The sequence below is a fragment of the Hibiscus syriacus genome, unplaced genomic scaffold, assembly GCF_006381635.1.
Source record: "Hibiscus syriacus cultivar Baekdansim isolate YM2019G1 unplaced genomic scaffold, ASM638163v2 tig00000340_pilon, whole genome shotgun sequence".
Classification (NCBI taxonomy): Eukaryota; Viridiplantae; Streptophyta; class Magnoliopsida; order Malvales; family Malvaceae; genus Hibiscus; species Hibiscus syriacus.
The window spans coordinates 12171686-12188894 of NW_024061783.1; the positions used below are offsets into that span (position 1 = coordinate 12171686).

The 17209-nt window shown below is 34.4% G+C and overlaps 1 protein-coding gene across 1 annotated transcript in view; it reads left to right on the top strand.

Annotated features, from left to right (window-relative positions):
• LOC120199986 overlaps nucleotides 1-16737 on the top strand; it is a 33160-nt gene extending 16423 nt beyond the window's left edge. The window contains exons 5-7 of the mRNA XM_039200942.1: nucleotides 14231-14341; nucleotides 15500-15551; nucleotides 16332-16737. Coding sequence (XP_039056873.1) covers nucleotides 14231-14341; nucleotides 15500-15551; nucleotides 16332-16606 — 438 coding nt within the window. The 3' untranslated portion in view covers nucleotides 16607-16737. The remainder of the gene's footprint in view (nucleotides 1-14230; nucleotides 14342-15499; nucleotides 15552-16331) is intronic.
• Nucleotides 16738-17209: the final 472 nt, after the last annotated feature.

The following is a 17209-nucleotide window of genomic DNA, read 5'->3' on the forward strand; positions in this document are numbered from 1 at the left end:
AATTAAAATTTTGTTGAAGCTTTTGCAGAAAATTGAAAGTAATTGCACATCGATTTAGAGTGGTTTGACTTTATCAACCAAAGTCTACGTCCACTACCTTAGCTATCCACACTAAGGATTTTCCAACAAATTCACTAATTTGTTCTTTCTTTTAAGGACAAAGAGATAACCTTACAACTCCCTCAAGAATATACCCCAATTCTTGAGAACACTCTTTTCTCAAAGAGAAGATTACAAATTTGCAAACTCACAAGAAAAACCTCACAAGGCAAATATGTTTGCACAATTCTAGAAAAAAGAAAGAACACTCAAGAATAAATACAATTGAGCACAATAAGTGTTCTTGAAAGGAAAATGAATATTGAATGAAAAATAGGCTTGAAATGCTCAAACTTGAGGTTTGATGCTTTCTCTTTGATTCTCTCTTTATTCTAGTTGCTTGATGTTTCTTGTTGTTGATCAATGGCTTCTAAGCTTGCTTAAATACACCTTGAATCACTTCTGAACGTTGGGGATCATTAATGAAGTTATTGTAGCCGTTTAAGTGTGAAAAAAATTAATATTTCTGCTTGGAGCGTGGGGGGAATCGGTACCCCTCATGGGGAATCTGTTCCCGAAGTGTAAAATTCAAATATTTCGACCGTTGAACAGTGGGGGGGAATTGGTACCCCTGGGGGGAATCGGTTCCAGGGGTACCAATTCCCTCCGAGCATACTGGAATTCTCGGAGCCAAACCATTCAGGGGGGAATCGGTACCCCCTTGGGGGGGGAATCGGTTCCCTCTAAGCAATCTGGAATTTTTGGCTTTGAAATTGTTCGAAATATTTTGTAAAATCGTTTTGAAATTATTTTAAGATTAAAACTTAATTTTACACTTGAGTAAGGATTAAAAATAACTTTTGAAAGATTTGGAGTAATATTTTGATATTCGAATAATTATATCGTATATACTTAGAAAATCTTTTTGGAAAATCGTAAAATTCATTTATCATAATTTGTTATATCGAAATATCAAAATGTTTTCAACAATCTCCCCCTTTTTGATATAACAAAACATTTTAGTAATTTTAAGATTTTGAAATCAAGTTTTGAAATTACTCCCCCTTACCCTAACACTTCTCCCCTTTAAAAACACTTTAATATTTCTCCCCCTTTTTGTTAAATAAAAAAAGACCTTTAAAAGATTTTAAACAAGTTTCTGAAAAACAATTAGCCAATTGATAACTAAATATAGCGTAAGCTGCTAAGATCATAATCAAGAGAAACGTTAGCCATTAGTTCCATAATCAATATTCATAAACATGTAATGGATAATTGGTCATATATGTCTAAAGATGCAAAATACACACAAAATTCAAATCAAATGTATTAAACATAAGTTTGAACAACCAAAAATAAACAATCCAAAAGCATTCAAAATGTTTTAACAATAATGCAAATATCCAAGTTTAATCCAAACAAGCAAAGAAAAGATTAAAGTTCAAGCATCCGTAGGAGGATCGGGAGGTTGGAAATGAGCTCGCATAACTTCCATTTCATGAGTGTGTTCATTAATACGAGCGTTGGTTGCCTCATTGTTTGCACGCATCTCTCGAAGAATTTCCAATTATTGAGCTTCCATAGTCGAGAAGTGAGATTCTATGGAAGTGAAGCGAGAATCCAATGATGCATAACGGAAATCAAATATCTCCATGAATGATTGAAAATATGGAGGCACATGATATTCTTGCTGAGCTTGTTCCTCGTGTTGTTCCAGCTCATCGTCGGCTTCGTCAATATCTTGCATTAATTGCTCAAGTTCGGGATCGTCGTCATCTGCTGGAGGAGCTAGTGAAGAACTAGCTCCCGGAGTATCTTCAGAAGATTGAACCCATTCACCGGTGTCCTTATTCTTTATCCATCCCGCTCTCGTTAAGGAAAGAAGATTAATTTGTTTCTTGAGAGGAAAGACGACATCTATACCTACTCTAAGCCCGACTTTAGAAAACATATTACTTAGAATGCAACCATAAACTAGAGAGGAACAAAGTTTCTTATTTGGTACTAAGTTTACGGTTTCAACGATTTCAGCAAAAATAATCTCAGGAAGATTTATTTTAATACTGTTTTGGAAACAATATAACCACCAAAGATCTAAAGCACGAAGAGTAGAGTAACGACCTCCGGATGGTCGAAACCACCAAGAAATCATTAGATGAAGAAAACGATCATGAAGATCTAAGACACTCGCACTATCCCTTCTTTTATACCGAGAACCTAAAAGTTATTTTTCATTTGATATACAATCATTATCTAATTCTAATTCATTAGCTATGTAAGTCGAGTCAAGATTGATGAATTGTCCTAGGAGATAGGAACGAACTGCTATGGTTTTGGTTTGAGCTCGGTTCTTAATACAAACGGCATTAGAATAGAATATGTAAACAAGTTGATGGTAAACTATAGGTTCAAGGTCACAAAGTTTATAAAATTTCCACTCTTGTAAAAGAGGAAGATATCTAAAATCGATATCTATCATAGCTTGACGAGAAGGGATACGTTCTTCTCTAATTTTGTAAGAGTCAAAATATTGATAATACCAAAAATGATGATTTCTAGGACCAGGATGATTGAAGCACGAGTTTTGGATACTCATATTAGGATCAATGGGATTAGGATTAGGAATTGGAATTTCAGGAATAGGAGGAGGATTTGGAGGTGGATTTGGTTGACGGTTTGAGCGACTAGATGATGACCTAGCACGTTTAGGATTGGACATTGTTTAGGAAATCAGAATAGAATGGATAACCTGCAATTTAGAAAACACATGTATGCAATTCAATTAATCCCAAAACTCAATTGAGTTCTCAATATTTCAAGGTTCTCTAAATCAATCCTAATGGGCAAAGGTTTCGAAAAACTTATTGAAAAATAAGGTTTTGAAAATCAATATATGTATAGTTTTTATAACAACATCGTAATTCAATCTAAACATAATAAATTTTTTTTATTTCAAAATTTTCAAAAGTTTTGGAAAAATCTTGTGTTTTTGATGAAATTAGTTGTAAAAATTTAGTTTCTAAACACTAATAAGCAATGCCCGATCACTATTTCTATTTAGAACTAATTAAAACTAGTCTTATGTTCAAAATCAATGAAATAGAGAGTTTAGAAAAATTTACCTTGAAAGATGAGATTAAATGGATTTTGATGTTGTTTGCATGATTTTAATGATGCTAGCAGGTTTAGGAGATGATATTTGAAGAGAATTCCGATTAAAAACGTTGATTTGAGGCAAAAATGGAGATAGGGAGAGTAGAGAGGGGAAACGGCGGCAAGAAAGAGAAGAAAAGAGGGTTTGAGCCAAAAACAAGGGTTCTGCCCGATAAAACCAGAACCCCAGGGGGGTATCGATTCCCCTAGGGGGAATCGGTTCCCCTTTAAAGGGGGAATCGGTTACCCTTCAAGGGGGTATTGATTCCCTCTGCCCTATAATTCAAAATTTTGTATTTTAAACACTAAAAATGCTAAATTAATCTTCTCTAGTGGTATTGGCAACTCATATATCAAAAATTAATTATGTTCAATCAATCAAATTAATCCTTAAACTACATTTGAACATAAAGTTAATTTTTCATCAAAAATCATAAACTCCCCCTAACTAATAGCAAAGAATGCAATCAAAAATTATTATAAGCATTTTTCATTTATTCTTAAAAGTGCTAAATTTATTTTAAACACTAAGTGAAGATAGGTCAGTTAAACCTAATTCTCTCTTAAGTGTCAAAAAATGTTCCTTGTCTAAAGGTTTTGTAAAGATATCCGCTAATTGATGCAAAGTATCAACAAATTCTAGAACTATATCTTCCTTAGTGACATGGTCTCTAATGAAGTGATGTCTTATTTCAATGTGCTTAGTAGAGTGTTGGATGGGATTTTTAGTGAGACAAATAGCACTAGTATTGTCACACTTGATAGGAATGGTACCTACTTCAATTCCATAATCAAAAAAGTTGTTGTTTCATCCATAAAACTTGTGCACAACAACTACCAGCTGAAATGTATTCGGCTTCAGTGGTAGATAATGCAACACAATTTTGTTTCTTTGAAAACCAAGAAATCAGCATATTTCCAAGGAATTGGCAAGTATCGGAGGTGCTTTTCCTATCTAATTTGCATCCTCCATAATCCACATCAGAAAAGGCATGCAAGCTAAAGCTAGAGTCTCTAGGATACCAAATTCCTAAACTAGGAGTGTCCTTAAGGTATCTAAAGATTCTCTTAACAGCTAGTAAATGTGATTCCTTAGGGCATGATTGAAATCTAGCACATAAGCAAACACTAAACATAATGTCCGGTCTACTTGCAATTAGATAAAGTAGAGATCCAATCATTGACCTATATAATTTAACATCTACACATTTACCTCCTTCATCCAAGTCAAGCTTTGTAGAAGAGCTCATTGGAGTGTCATAAGGTTTCCATTTTCCAGTCCAAACTTCTTGAGCATATCTTTGACGTACTTAGCTTGATTGATGAAGATGCCATCTTTTCTTTGCTTGATTTGGAGTCCCAAGAAAAATGAGAGCTCCCCCATCATGCTCATTTCGAATTCGCTTTGCATTAGATTAGAAAATTCTTGGCAAAGAACATCATTAGTAGAACCAAATATTATATCATCAACATAAATTTGAACTACTAATAAATCTTTACCTTTACGCTTTAAAAACAATGTAGTGTCAACCTTCCCTTTTGAAAAACCTTTTTCAATTAAAAAATTTGACAATCTTTCATACCAAGCTCTAGGAGCTTATTTTAAACCATAAAGTGCTTTTCTCAATTTAAGAACATGATTTGGAAATTTTAAATCTTCAAAACCAGGAGGTTGTTCCATATACACTTCTTCCTTTATAAAACCATTTAAAAATGCACTTTTAACATCCATTTGATATAATTTAAATTCATGAAAACATGCAAATGCTAATAACATTCTAATTGCTTACATCCTAGCTACGAGAGCGTTTGTTTCATCATAGTATATGCCCTCTTCTTGAGTATACCCTTGAGCAACAAGTCTAGCCTTGTTTCTCACTATATTACCACTTTCATCAAGCTTATTCCTAAATACCCATCTAGTACATACAATAGATTTATTACTAGGCCTTTCAACTAATGTCCATACTTTACTTCTCTCAAATTGATTTAATTCTTCTTGCATAGCCATAATCCAATGTTCATCATTTAATGCTTCTTTAATATTCTTAGGCTCTATGCATGAAATAAATGCAACATAATTACAAATATTTCTAAGAGAATATCGAGTTGTTACCCCTTTGGATGGATCACCTATAATCTCACCATCCTTGACATAGTTGTACTCTCTTGGATAAGATACTTCCCTTTCTTCAATGGTTGGATTCTCAAGAGGATCATGAGTTTCCTCATCTTTCGTTTCTTCCTTTGATGATGATTCTCCAACGTCATGTCTGATGTCATTTGTATTTATAATACCTACATCATCATTCAAACAAGAATCCTTCCTCGGAATGAGATTATCATCAAAAACAACATGTATAGACTCTTCTACAACTAAAGTTCTTTTATTAAATACTCGATAAGCTTTAAAATTTAATGAATAACCCAGAAAAATTCCTTCATCACTTTTAGCATAAAATTTGCCAAGGTTTTCTTTACCGTTGTTTAAAACAAAGCATTTACATCCAAAAGGATGAAAATAGCTAATATTAGGTTTTTTATTTTTGAAAATTTCATATGGAGTTTTCTCTAAAATTGGCCTAATCATTACTCGATTTACAACATAACAAGCGGTATTTGTGGCTTCCGCCCAAAAATATTTTGGCAATTTATTTTCACAAAGCATGGTTCTAGCCATTTCTTCTAAAGTTCGATTTTTCCTCTCAACAACTCCATTTTGTTGAGGGGTTCTAGGTGCTGAAAAATTATGGCTAATACCATTAGAATTACAAAACTCAATAAATCCAAGATTTTCAAATTCAGTGCCATGATCACTCCTAACACTAGTTATAGAGTAACCTTTTTCATTTTGGATTATTTTTGAAAATGTGATGAAATGTTCTAATGCTTCATCTTTAATACTTAAAAAATAGAACCCAAGTATATCTAGAATAGTCATCTACCAAGACAAATGCATATTGTTTTCCACCCAAGCTAGTAGTCCTAGTTGGCCCAAAAAGATCTATATGGATCAATTGTAATACTCTACTAGTTGATAAGTCATTAATGGATTTAAAAGAAACTCGCTTTTGTTTTCCTTTAGCACAAGCATCACAGATTTTATCATTATCAAATTTTAGTTTAGGCAGCCCTCGAACAAATTCTCCTTGAACTAATCGTTGCAAAACACTCATGCTAGCATGTCCTAGTCTCCTATGCCATAACCATCTATCATGCTCATCCTTTGCAACTAGGCATAAATTAGTCATTTCTATAGAGTCTAAATGCACCATGTATATGTTTCCTATTCTATGACCAACAAGCATAATCCTATTAGATGCAATGTCAATAACTTTACAACCATTAGTTTCAAATATGACATTGAATCCCTTATCACATAATTGACTAATACTCAAGAGATTATGCTTTAATCTATTCACATATAACATATTTTTAATTTGTATGGAAGAGGTATTACCTATTGTACCTATACTTCAATGTGACATTTTGAATCATCACCAAAAGTCACTTCTCCTCCATTTTTGGCGTTAAGCTCTATGAACCGGTTTTTGTCCCCGGTCATGTGTGTCTCGAGCATCCACTATCAAGGTACCATGAATTTAGATTTGTTTCCCGTGCCTTGTAGCAATGCTCGTTTTCCTACAAACATAGATTAATTTTTGATTTTTGGTACCCAAATTCTTTTGGATCCATATTCATTAGTTTCTAAAATCCTAGTCCCCTTAGGTATCCATTTGTGTAGGATATACTTCTCTTTAGTAGTAATGAGCTCTTTAGGAACCCATATACTTCTAACGATTTTTCCATTAGAGGTTCTTTGGGGACCTCTATGATTGTAATTTTTAAAACTTTTTCTAACAAAGTTGGATTTTGAATTTTCTCAATTTTCAAAACGTTTTGTTCCAACTTTATCAAAAGAAGCTTTAAGATCATCAATTTTCTTTTGATGATCATCATTGACCTTTGAAAGTAAATTTTGCAAATCCAAAATTTTCTTTTCAAACTCTTCTAGTTTGATTTGAAAATCTTTGATTTTACTTTCAAGATTGTTGTTGGTTTTGGATATGAGTTTATTTTCATTTTTCAATTTTGAAATATCATTTTTATATTTTAAAAACAATTTCTCATAATCCGAAGCCAACCCATTATATTCCTCTAATAACTCATCATAGGATAAATCATCAAAATCAGATGAGTTAGAGGTTACCTTAGAATCTTCCCCGAATGCCATCAAGCACAAGTTTTCTACTTCTTGTTCCTCTTCATCAGAACCTTCTACATCGCTCTATATAGCCACATGAGCCTTGTACTTATTCTTTGATTGGCCATTTCTCTTCAATTGTGGGCAATCATATTTGACACGCCCCGACTTTTTGCATTCATAGCAAATGATTGGGTCCTTCTCTTTTGGTTCATTTTCGAGGCCTTCATTTTGTTTGAATTTTCTTCCTCGGTAAAGTCTCATCATTTTTCTGAACCGTTTGGCAAACAATGCCATTTCCTCGTCATCGTCATCTTCATCCGAATCACTCTTATCTTTTATGGATTTGAGAGCAACTCCAATGTTTTTCTTCTTCTTCTTCTCCTTTGGTGTCTCTTCAATCTTATCGAGGTCCACCTCATCTTCAAGCATCATTTCATGAGTGAGGAGTAAACCGATTAGCTCTTCAAGAGTTAAGGATGTTAGGTCCTTAGACTCGATGATTGTTTTCTTCTTTGATTGCCATGATTTTGGAAGGGAGTAAACTAACTTCCTCATAAGCTTTTCATTTGAAATGATCTCTCCATATGATTTGAGACCATTGACAATCGTTGAGAATCTATCCGTCATAGCTTTGATATCTTCATTTGGTTTCATCCTGAAATTTTCATAGCTATGCGTTAGAATACTAATTTTAGATTTCTTTACCTCATCGGTACCTTCATGAGTGACTTGAAGTTTGTCCCATATTTCTTTGGCGGTTGTACAAGATGAAACTCTTTCGTATTCATCTGATCCAAAAGCACAAAATATGATATGGATGGCTTTAGAGTTGAGCTGGAATATTTTTATCTCTCATTCACTCCACAATCTTGGATGAGTGAGAGGCTTGATGTATCCTTCTTCTACGACATTCCATGCTCCCATGTCACTTGCTTGAATGAAGTACATCATCCTATTTTTTCAATAGGCATAGTTAGCCCCATTGAAGAAATGAGGCTTGTTGATGGACATCGAATCGAGACTGGAGTCGAAGTTTGAAGTAGAGGCCATTGATGACTTTGATTATCGATGTAACTCTTCCCGAATCAACTCAAGAGGCGATTAAACCTTCAAATGAGTTAGGCTCTGATGCCAATTGTTGAGTTAATCGATTGACGGAATCGGCCAAGAGGGGGGTGAATTGGCAATTAAAATTTTGTGGAAGCTTTTGCAGAAAATTGAAAGTAATTGCACGGCGATTTAGAGTGGTTCGACTTTATCAACCAAAGTCTACGTCCACTACCTTAGCTATCCACACTAAGGATTTTCCAACAAATTCACTAATTTGTTCTTTCTTTTGAGGCCAAAGAGATAACCTTACAACTCCCTCAAGAATATACCCCAATTCTTGAGAACACTCTTTTCTCAAAGAGAAGATTACAAATTTGCAAACTCACAAGAAAAACCTCACAAGGCAAATATGTTTGCACAATTCTAGAAAAAAGAAAGAACACTCATGAATAAATACAATTGAGCACAATAAGTGTTCTTGAAAGCAAAATGAATATTGAATGAAAAATAGGCTTGAAATGCTCAAACTTGAGGTTTGATGCTTTCTCTTTGATTCTCTCTTTATTCTAGTTGCTTGATGTTTCTTGTTGTTGATCAATGGCTTCTAAGCTTGCTTAAATACACCTTGAATCACTTCTAAACGTTGGGGATCATTAATGAAGTTATTGTAGCCGTTTAAGTGTGAATACAATTAATATTTCTGCTTGGAGCGTAGGGGGAATCGGTACCCCTCATGGGGAATCGGTTCCCTAAGTGTAAAATTCAAATATTTCAACCGTTGAACAGTGGGGGGAATCGGTACCCCTGGGGGGAATCGGTTCCCTCCGAGCATAATGGAATTCTCGGAGCCAAACCATTCAGGGGGAATCGGTACCCCCTTGGGGGGGGGAATCGGTTCCCTCTGAGCAATCTGGAATTTTTGGCTTTGAAATGGTTCGAAATATTTTGTAAAATCGTTTTGAAATTATTTTAAGATTAAAACTTAATTTTACACTTGAGTAAGGATTAAAAATGACTTTTGAAAGATTTGGAGTAATATTTTGATATTCGAATAATTATATCGAATATACTTAGAAAATCTTTTTGGAAAATCTTAAAATTCATTTATCATAATTTGTTATATCGAAATATCAAAATATTTTCAATACACTGGTTCTCTTCTCAGATTATACTCAGAATTCACCACATCCTTATACGATCTGCCCTCTCTCATGCTTCTCAACGACTCAACTTTCCTCCCAGTTTTTGAAGTATCTCTTTCCCCTGACTTGATCTCCAACATCCTCTTACCCTCCGCAGCTTCCCTCCTCTTAACCTTTTGATACTTAGCAATCCCTACTAAGACTCTTCTCCCATCAATCCACTTCCCATTCCCGAACTGGATTGCCTTATTTCTACTTTCCTCACCAGCAAATTGGACAAATGCAAAAGTATAAGACTTATAATTTGGTTTTTCTAAAAACGGGGGATGAAAATCCTTAGAATCTGACCATAAGGACTGAAATAATTCCTTAACACCCCTCTTGAAACACTCTTACTAAGATTATCAATGAACACTGTCCATTCCTCATAAAAAACATTGTACTTTTTCGAATTTACTCTCGCTCTCTCTAACTATCGCACTCATTCTCTCTCTTACTAAAGATTCCTTCCTTCTCATCTTCTTTAATTATAATATGCCAGTACCCTGGACATTTCTACTCATAAAACTCAAACATATCTAATTGCTACCAATGATGAATTAAAACATTAAAAAACTTACCGTTAATTCTCCTTGATGAAGATCCTGAAAAGCTTTCTCCATCGTGAAGAGTTCCGAAGTAATTTCAGAACTTGATTAAGTTTTCCCTAATGCCTCCCGTATTTCCTGTGTCGTTTCATATAGGATTGATGGTGTTTATGAGCCATGACATGGGTTGATGGTTTCCAACCTTCCAATTCTTGTAGCTTAAATCATTTTTCAAGAATTGAAACTTTTCCGATCAGGTAATATGAACATCTGGACAGATTGAGACCATTGAAGATATTTCTTTATGTCTTGTGATGAGAGGGACTAATTTTTTGAAGTTTCAAAATTTCCAGAATTGGGTTGGATTGGATTTGTATTGGAAGGTAAAGATGTTTTAGAGATAGAACTAATTGCTTCATTCACCATTGGATTTGTTGGAACTTTTACTCCATCAATGTTAGCTGTAAAAGCTATAAACGAGTCCATATGTTACAAAGCTTTGTATTTGATGGTTTGTGCATTGTCTTTCTCTTTGCAATAGGCAAATCGTCAATATCTAAAATGGGAAAATTACCTCCAATACCTTCTTCATTTGTAGAGGCATTTGGACTTGGTGATAGTTTTTGGCAAGGAATAGACTGTATAGTGGCCTCTGGAACAATTTTCTGCCTTCTCTTGTAAACACAACTTTTTCCCTTCAATATGAGGAGTTTTAGGTGTTGGTGTAGTAGTTTTTCCTGGGATGGTTTTGGAGGTTATTGTTTTAGGTGTTGGTAAGGGATTTTGACGTACTATGTTTTTAGATTAGGGAGTTTGTTGCACCTCAGTTAAGGGCTATAATGGAGTTTGATGTAGTTCTGGTAAGGGCTGTAATGGCGTCTACTGCAGTTCGGATAGAAACTGCTGGAATTCTACTAATGTCTCTCCTTGAATTCTAGTTTGGGGAAAAATGTACCTGCTCAAGAAAGGTAATGTCCATGTAAATGTATGTTCTTTTAGTGGTTGGAGAGAAACACTTGTAACCCTTCTTTAGCAAAGAATAGCCTAGGATAGAATCTAATTTGGACCGTGAAGGACTATTGTTATGAATAAAGACAGTACAACCAAATATTTTCAAGAAGAATTGAGGACATTGGTTTGAAAGGAGGATAACTCAAGAAACACTAACCGAGGTGTTTGGAAGGCTAATAATTTGCTAGGCATCCTGTCGATTAGGTAGGAAGCTATTAAAGGAGCCTCACCCAAAAAATAATTAAGAACATTATGATAGAATAATGAGGATCTAGTAACCTCTAATAAATGTCTGATTTTCCTACCATGTTTTGTTATGGGGTGTCAACACAAAAAGTAACGTAAATATTCTTTTTTTCTCTAAAGACAGGTCCCAAGTTTTTAGTAAAATACTCTTCCTCATTATCAAATTCTAGAATATGAATTTTGCTATTGAATTGAGCTTCTATCATATTGTGAAACCTCCTAAATATTTGTACAGTGTCAGACTTATTTTTAATCAAATAGGTCCATATGATTCAAGTGTGGTCATTGATGAAGGATATTAACCACCGGCTGCCATTAATGTTCTTCACTCTAGAAGGTTGTGAAGGTTTGTAAGAAGCATGTAAATAGAAACTCTTTGTATGTTTGGCAAGTTGATAACTTTCACAATGAAACTGTTTTGGTTTTTTTATTAATAAATAAACTAGGAAATAATTTTTCAAGGTAATAGAAACTAGGATGGCCTAATCGAAGTTGCCAAAGCATAACATCACTTGATATATTGGAGATAAAAACTGGAACCAATATTGAGGACCTGCTGGGATTATTTTGTTGACCATGAAGCACATAGAGCCTACCATACACTGCAAGTCACAAGATTTAGACCAAACTTAGTGACAAATTTAAGGTCTTGAAATAATTTGCTAACAGAAAAAAGATTGCATGCTAGATTAGGAACATAAAGAACAAAATCTAAGTCAATATCCTCATTAATTTGAATTGAACCACTGCCTTCAATTGAGAAAAGTGAGTCATCTGCCATTCTTATAGAATTCTGAGAAGTAGGATGAAATTTTAAAATAGACTTTTGTATCCAGTTATGTGATCTAAAACCCCATAATCAATTATCCATACAACCATACCCACAAAGGGAAAACTACCTTCATAAGTTGGCTGGAGTCATTGGAGACATTGGTGGCTTTCATGTGTTCAAATATCCTGCGAAGATCTTTCATCTGTTGTTTGGTGAAACTATTTAACCCTGCAGTAGTTACCAGGTGGGATTGTGAGTCCCTCTGACCTTTGAATTGAGGAGGCTTCCAATCGACTGGCTTTCTATGAAGTTTCCAACATTGGTCCCTAATGTGACCCACCTTTTTGCAATAATCACACCGGGATTGCCTCTCCTTTTCTTTGCTTCCCAGGAAGTATGAGTCGTTAGGGTAGAACTTTCAGTGACAATAGGAGCAGGCAATATCACAAATATGCGACTTTCTTCTCTTCTGACAAGAGCAAACACTTCCTAGAGGGTCGGAAGAGGCTTAATGCTAAGAACCCTACCTCTAACCTCATCAAGGTCTCAATTGAGTCCAAATAAGAACTGAAACACCCTTCTCTGTTGTGTGTTTCTTTTGTGAAGAACAACATCAACCACATTGCCAATCATTTTCCTCAAATAGATCTATCTGCTGCCAGTACTTCAACAATGTATAATAATATATTGTGACAGTCAGCTCCTCTTGTCGGAGAGCATGCATTTTACTCTCAATAGCAAACAACTCAGCAGTGTTATTAGCACTTAAATAAGTTTTTTTAACTGTCTTCTAAATCTCGACAGGGGTGGAATAGAGAAGAAAATTCTCATCAATCTCAGACACCATGAAAACATTAATATGATGATTAAAAAATGATTTTATCATTAATATGATGATTAAACTTGCTAAATAACAATTTGGCTATAAGAAATCCGGATGGAAACATCGGAGGAAGCTCGTGGAGCTTAAATCTTCCAAAAACCCCAAAATGAGCTCATGGTCATTATTGAAAAGGAAGGTGAGCTCATCTTGAAACTCATGATCCCTAGATCATGAATCTTGTCTTGATATCTTCGGATGGATGCAAAGGGAGAGGAAAGAAAAAGACTTTTGTTCTAGTTTTGACTTGAGTAGAAAGAGAAGGTACAAAGTTGAGGCCTTGGGAAGAGAAGAGAAAATGTTTTCTGAATGAAATCCTAAAACCCACTCTAAATTCAGCTACAAATTCTTCCCAAATCACCATGATTTCATCTTAAGCTTAAAAATCTCATTTTTATCTCCAATTAGACCACTTTCTTATCTAATTGAACTCAAACTTGGCCCATTGAGCCTTCTTACTGTTATTAATTTATTCGAATAACAATCAAGTCAATGCTTAACGTTGAATCGAAATTTCGTGTCATCACATATTCAATCAAAATAATTATAGGAGATATGTACACATTTTTGCGCACCTAGATAAAGAGACTACTTCCTACATAAAAATAAATTTAAAACAAAATATCTACAAAATAGGAAACAAGATATAGCTAATTATATCTGCGAAACAGGAAACTATATTTGCTTCTTAAAACACTCCTTCGTGACCTGGCTTTGAAAAACCAGCTCATACGGAGCCTGGAACAATTGCTTTCGCCTGGCTTTGACGCTTTGAAAAACCAGATCCGTTTAAGAGCCTCTGGCGTAAAGGGAAAGGGAAAGCGTTCACCCCACACGGGAATTCATTTGATAATTCTAGCTGCTCCCTCATCTTTAAGACCGAAAATTCGACAGATGGTTCAAATCTCAATTCAATATTAATCTCATATAGGCTACCATTTTCTTTTGTGTTAGTTTGTATGCTTTTGAGAAATAATGTGTTTGTATGTCATTCCCGTCTGGCTATAGTATGTATCCATAAGTGCCCATCCCTATAAATAGTTTATTTAGTGACCCAACTTTTCATTTTAACACTTCCTCAATGAGAATGGCTTCTGATGGTTGTTTTTCTTCAAATGCTCTTGGTTTTATCTGTTTGTATAGGTTGAATTGCTACCTCCTCCCAGGGGTGAAGGGTCTTTATATGACGCTTCTTGCAAAGACTTGCGTCCATCATTGGAATGGTCTGTAGATGAGGGTTGGAAGTTGCCCAAGGTTGTCTCACACTCTTTTTCTTCCCTTGCATATTTGTCTGATTTGATTTTATCTTTTATCTTGGCTTAGTACCCAATATCCTTTGGGGCAAGAAAGTATAACAACTTTATTTATTTTTTGATAATAAGGAAGTCCTCATTAAAAACTCCTTCATATCCGTCAAGCAACAAGGACTTAACGAACATTAAAATGAGAAAAAGAGTGTCTCAAAAATTTTATTGTATAAGAACCAAGTACAATAAGATTACAATACCGCCAAAATCCTTGGTCGGGTGCAACACTGCCCTAAGATGCACCACAATTAAGCATAAGAATTATCCTACAGAAAACAATCTCCTAATAAGACTCAGCCAGGAACAAACTTAAACATAAACTAAAGCTGTCAAAAATTCCCTAGAAACAGGACAGCAACAAAAATAAATCCCCTCCACTTAACCAATCCCTAGTTTAGTGAATTTATCCGATTCCCAATTAACTGCTCTCACCGCATGACGAACAATGACACATTTATCTACCACAATCTATGCAATATCTTTGACTAAGGATAGGAACATCAGGGTGAAACTTAATGGATTTTTTATCCAATCGATTGCCACAACACTATCGCATTCCAAAATAAGTCTTCCGTTTTCCGACATCCCCAAATCCATAAACAAATTCAAGCCTCTTTTTACTTCCATCAACTCTGCCATAATAGGAGGTCCGGATCCAATACCTTAAGAGAACGAACCCATCATCACTCCTTTCTCATCTCTAATCAACCCACCAATGCCACCCTTCGACCACCACTTATCCATAGTGCCATCAACATTCTCTTTAATTTATATAACAACTTTATATAGGAACAATGTGAAAACAATGATGACGTGATAAATCATGAAAGCAGAGATAACTTAGTATGTATATATTTGTATAAATTTTCAATTTATGGTAATTTGACCCATGGCCTTCAGTATTCTTGTTATGACGTTTCCTCAACATTGACAATGGTTATTCTCTGTATCTGGAACTAAGAAAGCAGTTCATTGGTGCAAGATATGTCTCGCCATCTATGGACCTACTTTATCCTATCATGTCTTAAACAATACACGTTAACAAGGGTTGTGGTTATTGTATCTTTAGATGCTTATCAGTTTGTTCTAATCTGCTTGTTATAAGGGGGATAAATATGGTCATTTTTGTGCTCGAATAGTCAAGCCTCTTAATCAAGGTAATAATGCTTCTAACACTCTTTTGGCTTCTCAGTATTTTTACTTTTGATAATGTGTATGCATGGAGAAAATGATTTGTTTTCCTTCTGGTTTACCTTTGTTAATCATTGGCAACTTTAATGCTTGTAACACTCTTTTGGCTGCTCAGTACTTTTACTTTGACTTAATATAATAATTTATATCTATGCATGAAAATCATATAGAAACTTCAATATAATATATATCTTGGAAAAGAGTAATCGACTATATAGTTATAGTTATTTAAATGTATTAGATTTTATTTATTTTTAAAATATCTATATTCAATGTTTAGAAACTTTCTGTTTGACACAATACAATATTTATCACACATGTTATTGTTTTCTAGTCTCTTTCGTGGCTGTATTTAACCAATTTTTCTATTTTTTGATTTCTTCCAAGCATGATGTGAACATATATGAAAGGACAAAAATGGATTTTTTATCTATATTTGTTGGTGCACATTTCCATGACAATTAGCGTGTGAACTTGCATGGGGAATGGTGACTGCAGGCGGTTCCTCAAACGTGATAGATAGCATTGTTAATGAGAGAAAAAAGATGTTCATTCAACAACAGATGTATCAATCAAGCATGAGGTTTCTTTATCTTCTCGTATTTCAATTAGTCTTTTATATTTTCCGTATAAACAACAATTGAGAAAGAAATCTTTGAATGAAAAACAGACAAACACCTCAGAAACAATAGTAGGCGTCAATATAGTGGATCATGTCCCTGAAAAGAGAAAATACTCGGATGGAGTTTCAAGTTTACATATTCAAGATACCTCAAAACAGATGTTGGGAATGACGGACAAATTTGATGACAATGGATTAAAGAAGAAGAAAATTGATGGAAGTCTTTGTTTGAATTCCACATACTCTGATACAATAGAGGCTGCAGTTTTGGATTTGGAGGAACTTATATGTCGGGTTAAATGGCTTCAACGCATCTTAGATTTCGGAACGCCATTACCAGATACTTCAAAGTCTTCTTGGAAGTTCATAGAACACCGTTCATCATCTATACCAAAATGAGTGCTTGTGCAGAAGGTTAGTTTGCATGATTAATAATTATTGAGTAGTTTGCCTATCATTTGATTAAGCTGGTTTAAACCTGGATTTGTGCATTGCTGTTCACTTTAATGATGTGATTGATTTAGTAATGCTTATGGAGATTATTCCTTTCTTGGTTAAAAATAGTTGAATAAGCACCACAAAGTTGCATATGTAAATTTTCTTTCCAGTTTATTTGTTGTGCACTCATTTTGAAATATATTTGGATATTGGTATGGACTCATTCTAGAGTCCAAGTAACATAGATATGTAGATTAATAATAGAGTTAATTGCATCATGTCCCTAAATTATGACCTTCATCTCAAATTGATCCTTAAACTTTTAAACATTTTAATTTCATCCCAAACTATGACCCTCATTCTAAAACAGCCCTTAAACTTTTAAACATTCTAATTTTGTCCCCAAACTATGACTCTCATTCTAAATTGGTCCTCAAACTTTTGAATCTTCCAATTTCATCTGCAAATTCATCTAAATATGTAATTAGTTTCAACTATAGTTTAACCTATTTTTTTTTTCAAACATATAATAATATAACTTGGCCTAACAATTTTATTAACTAG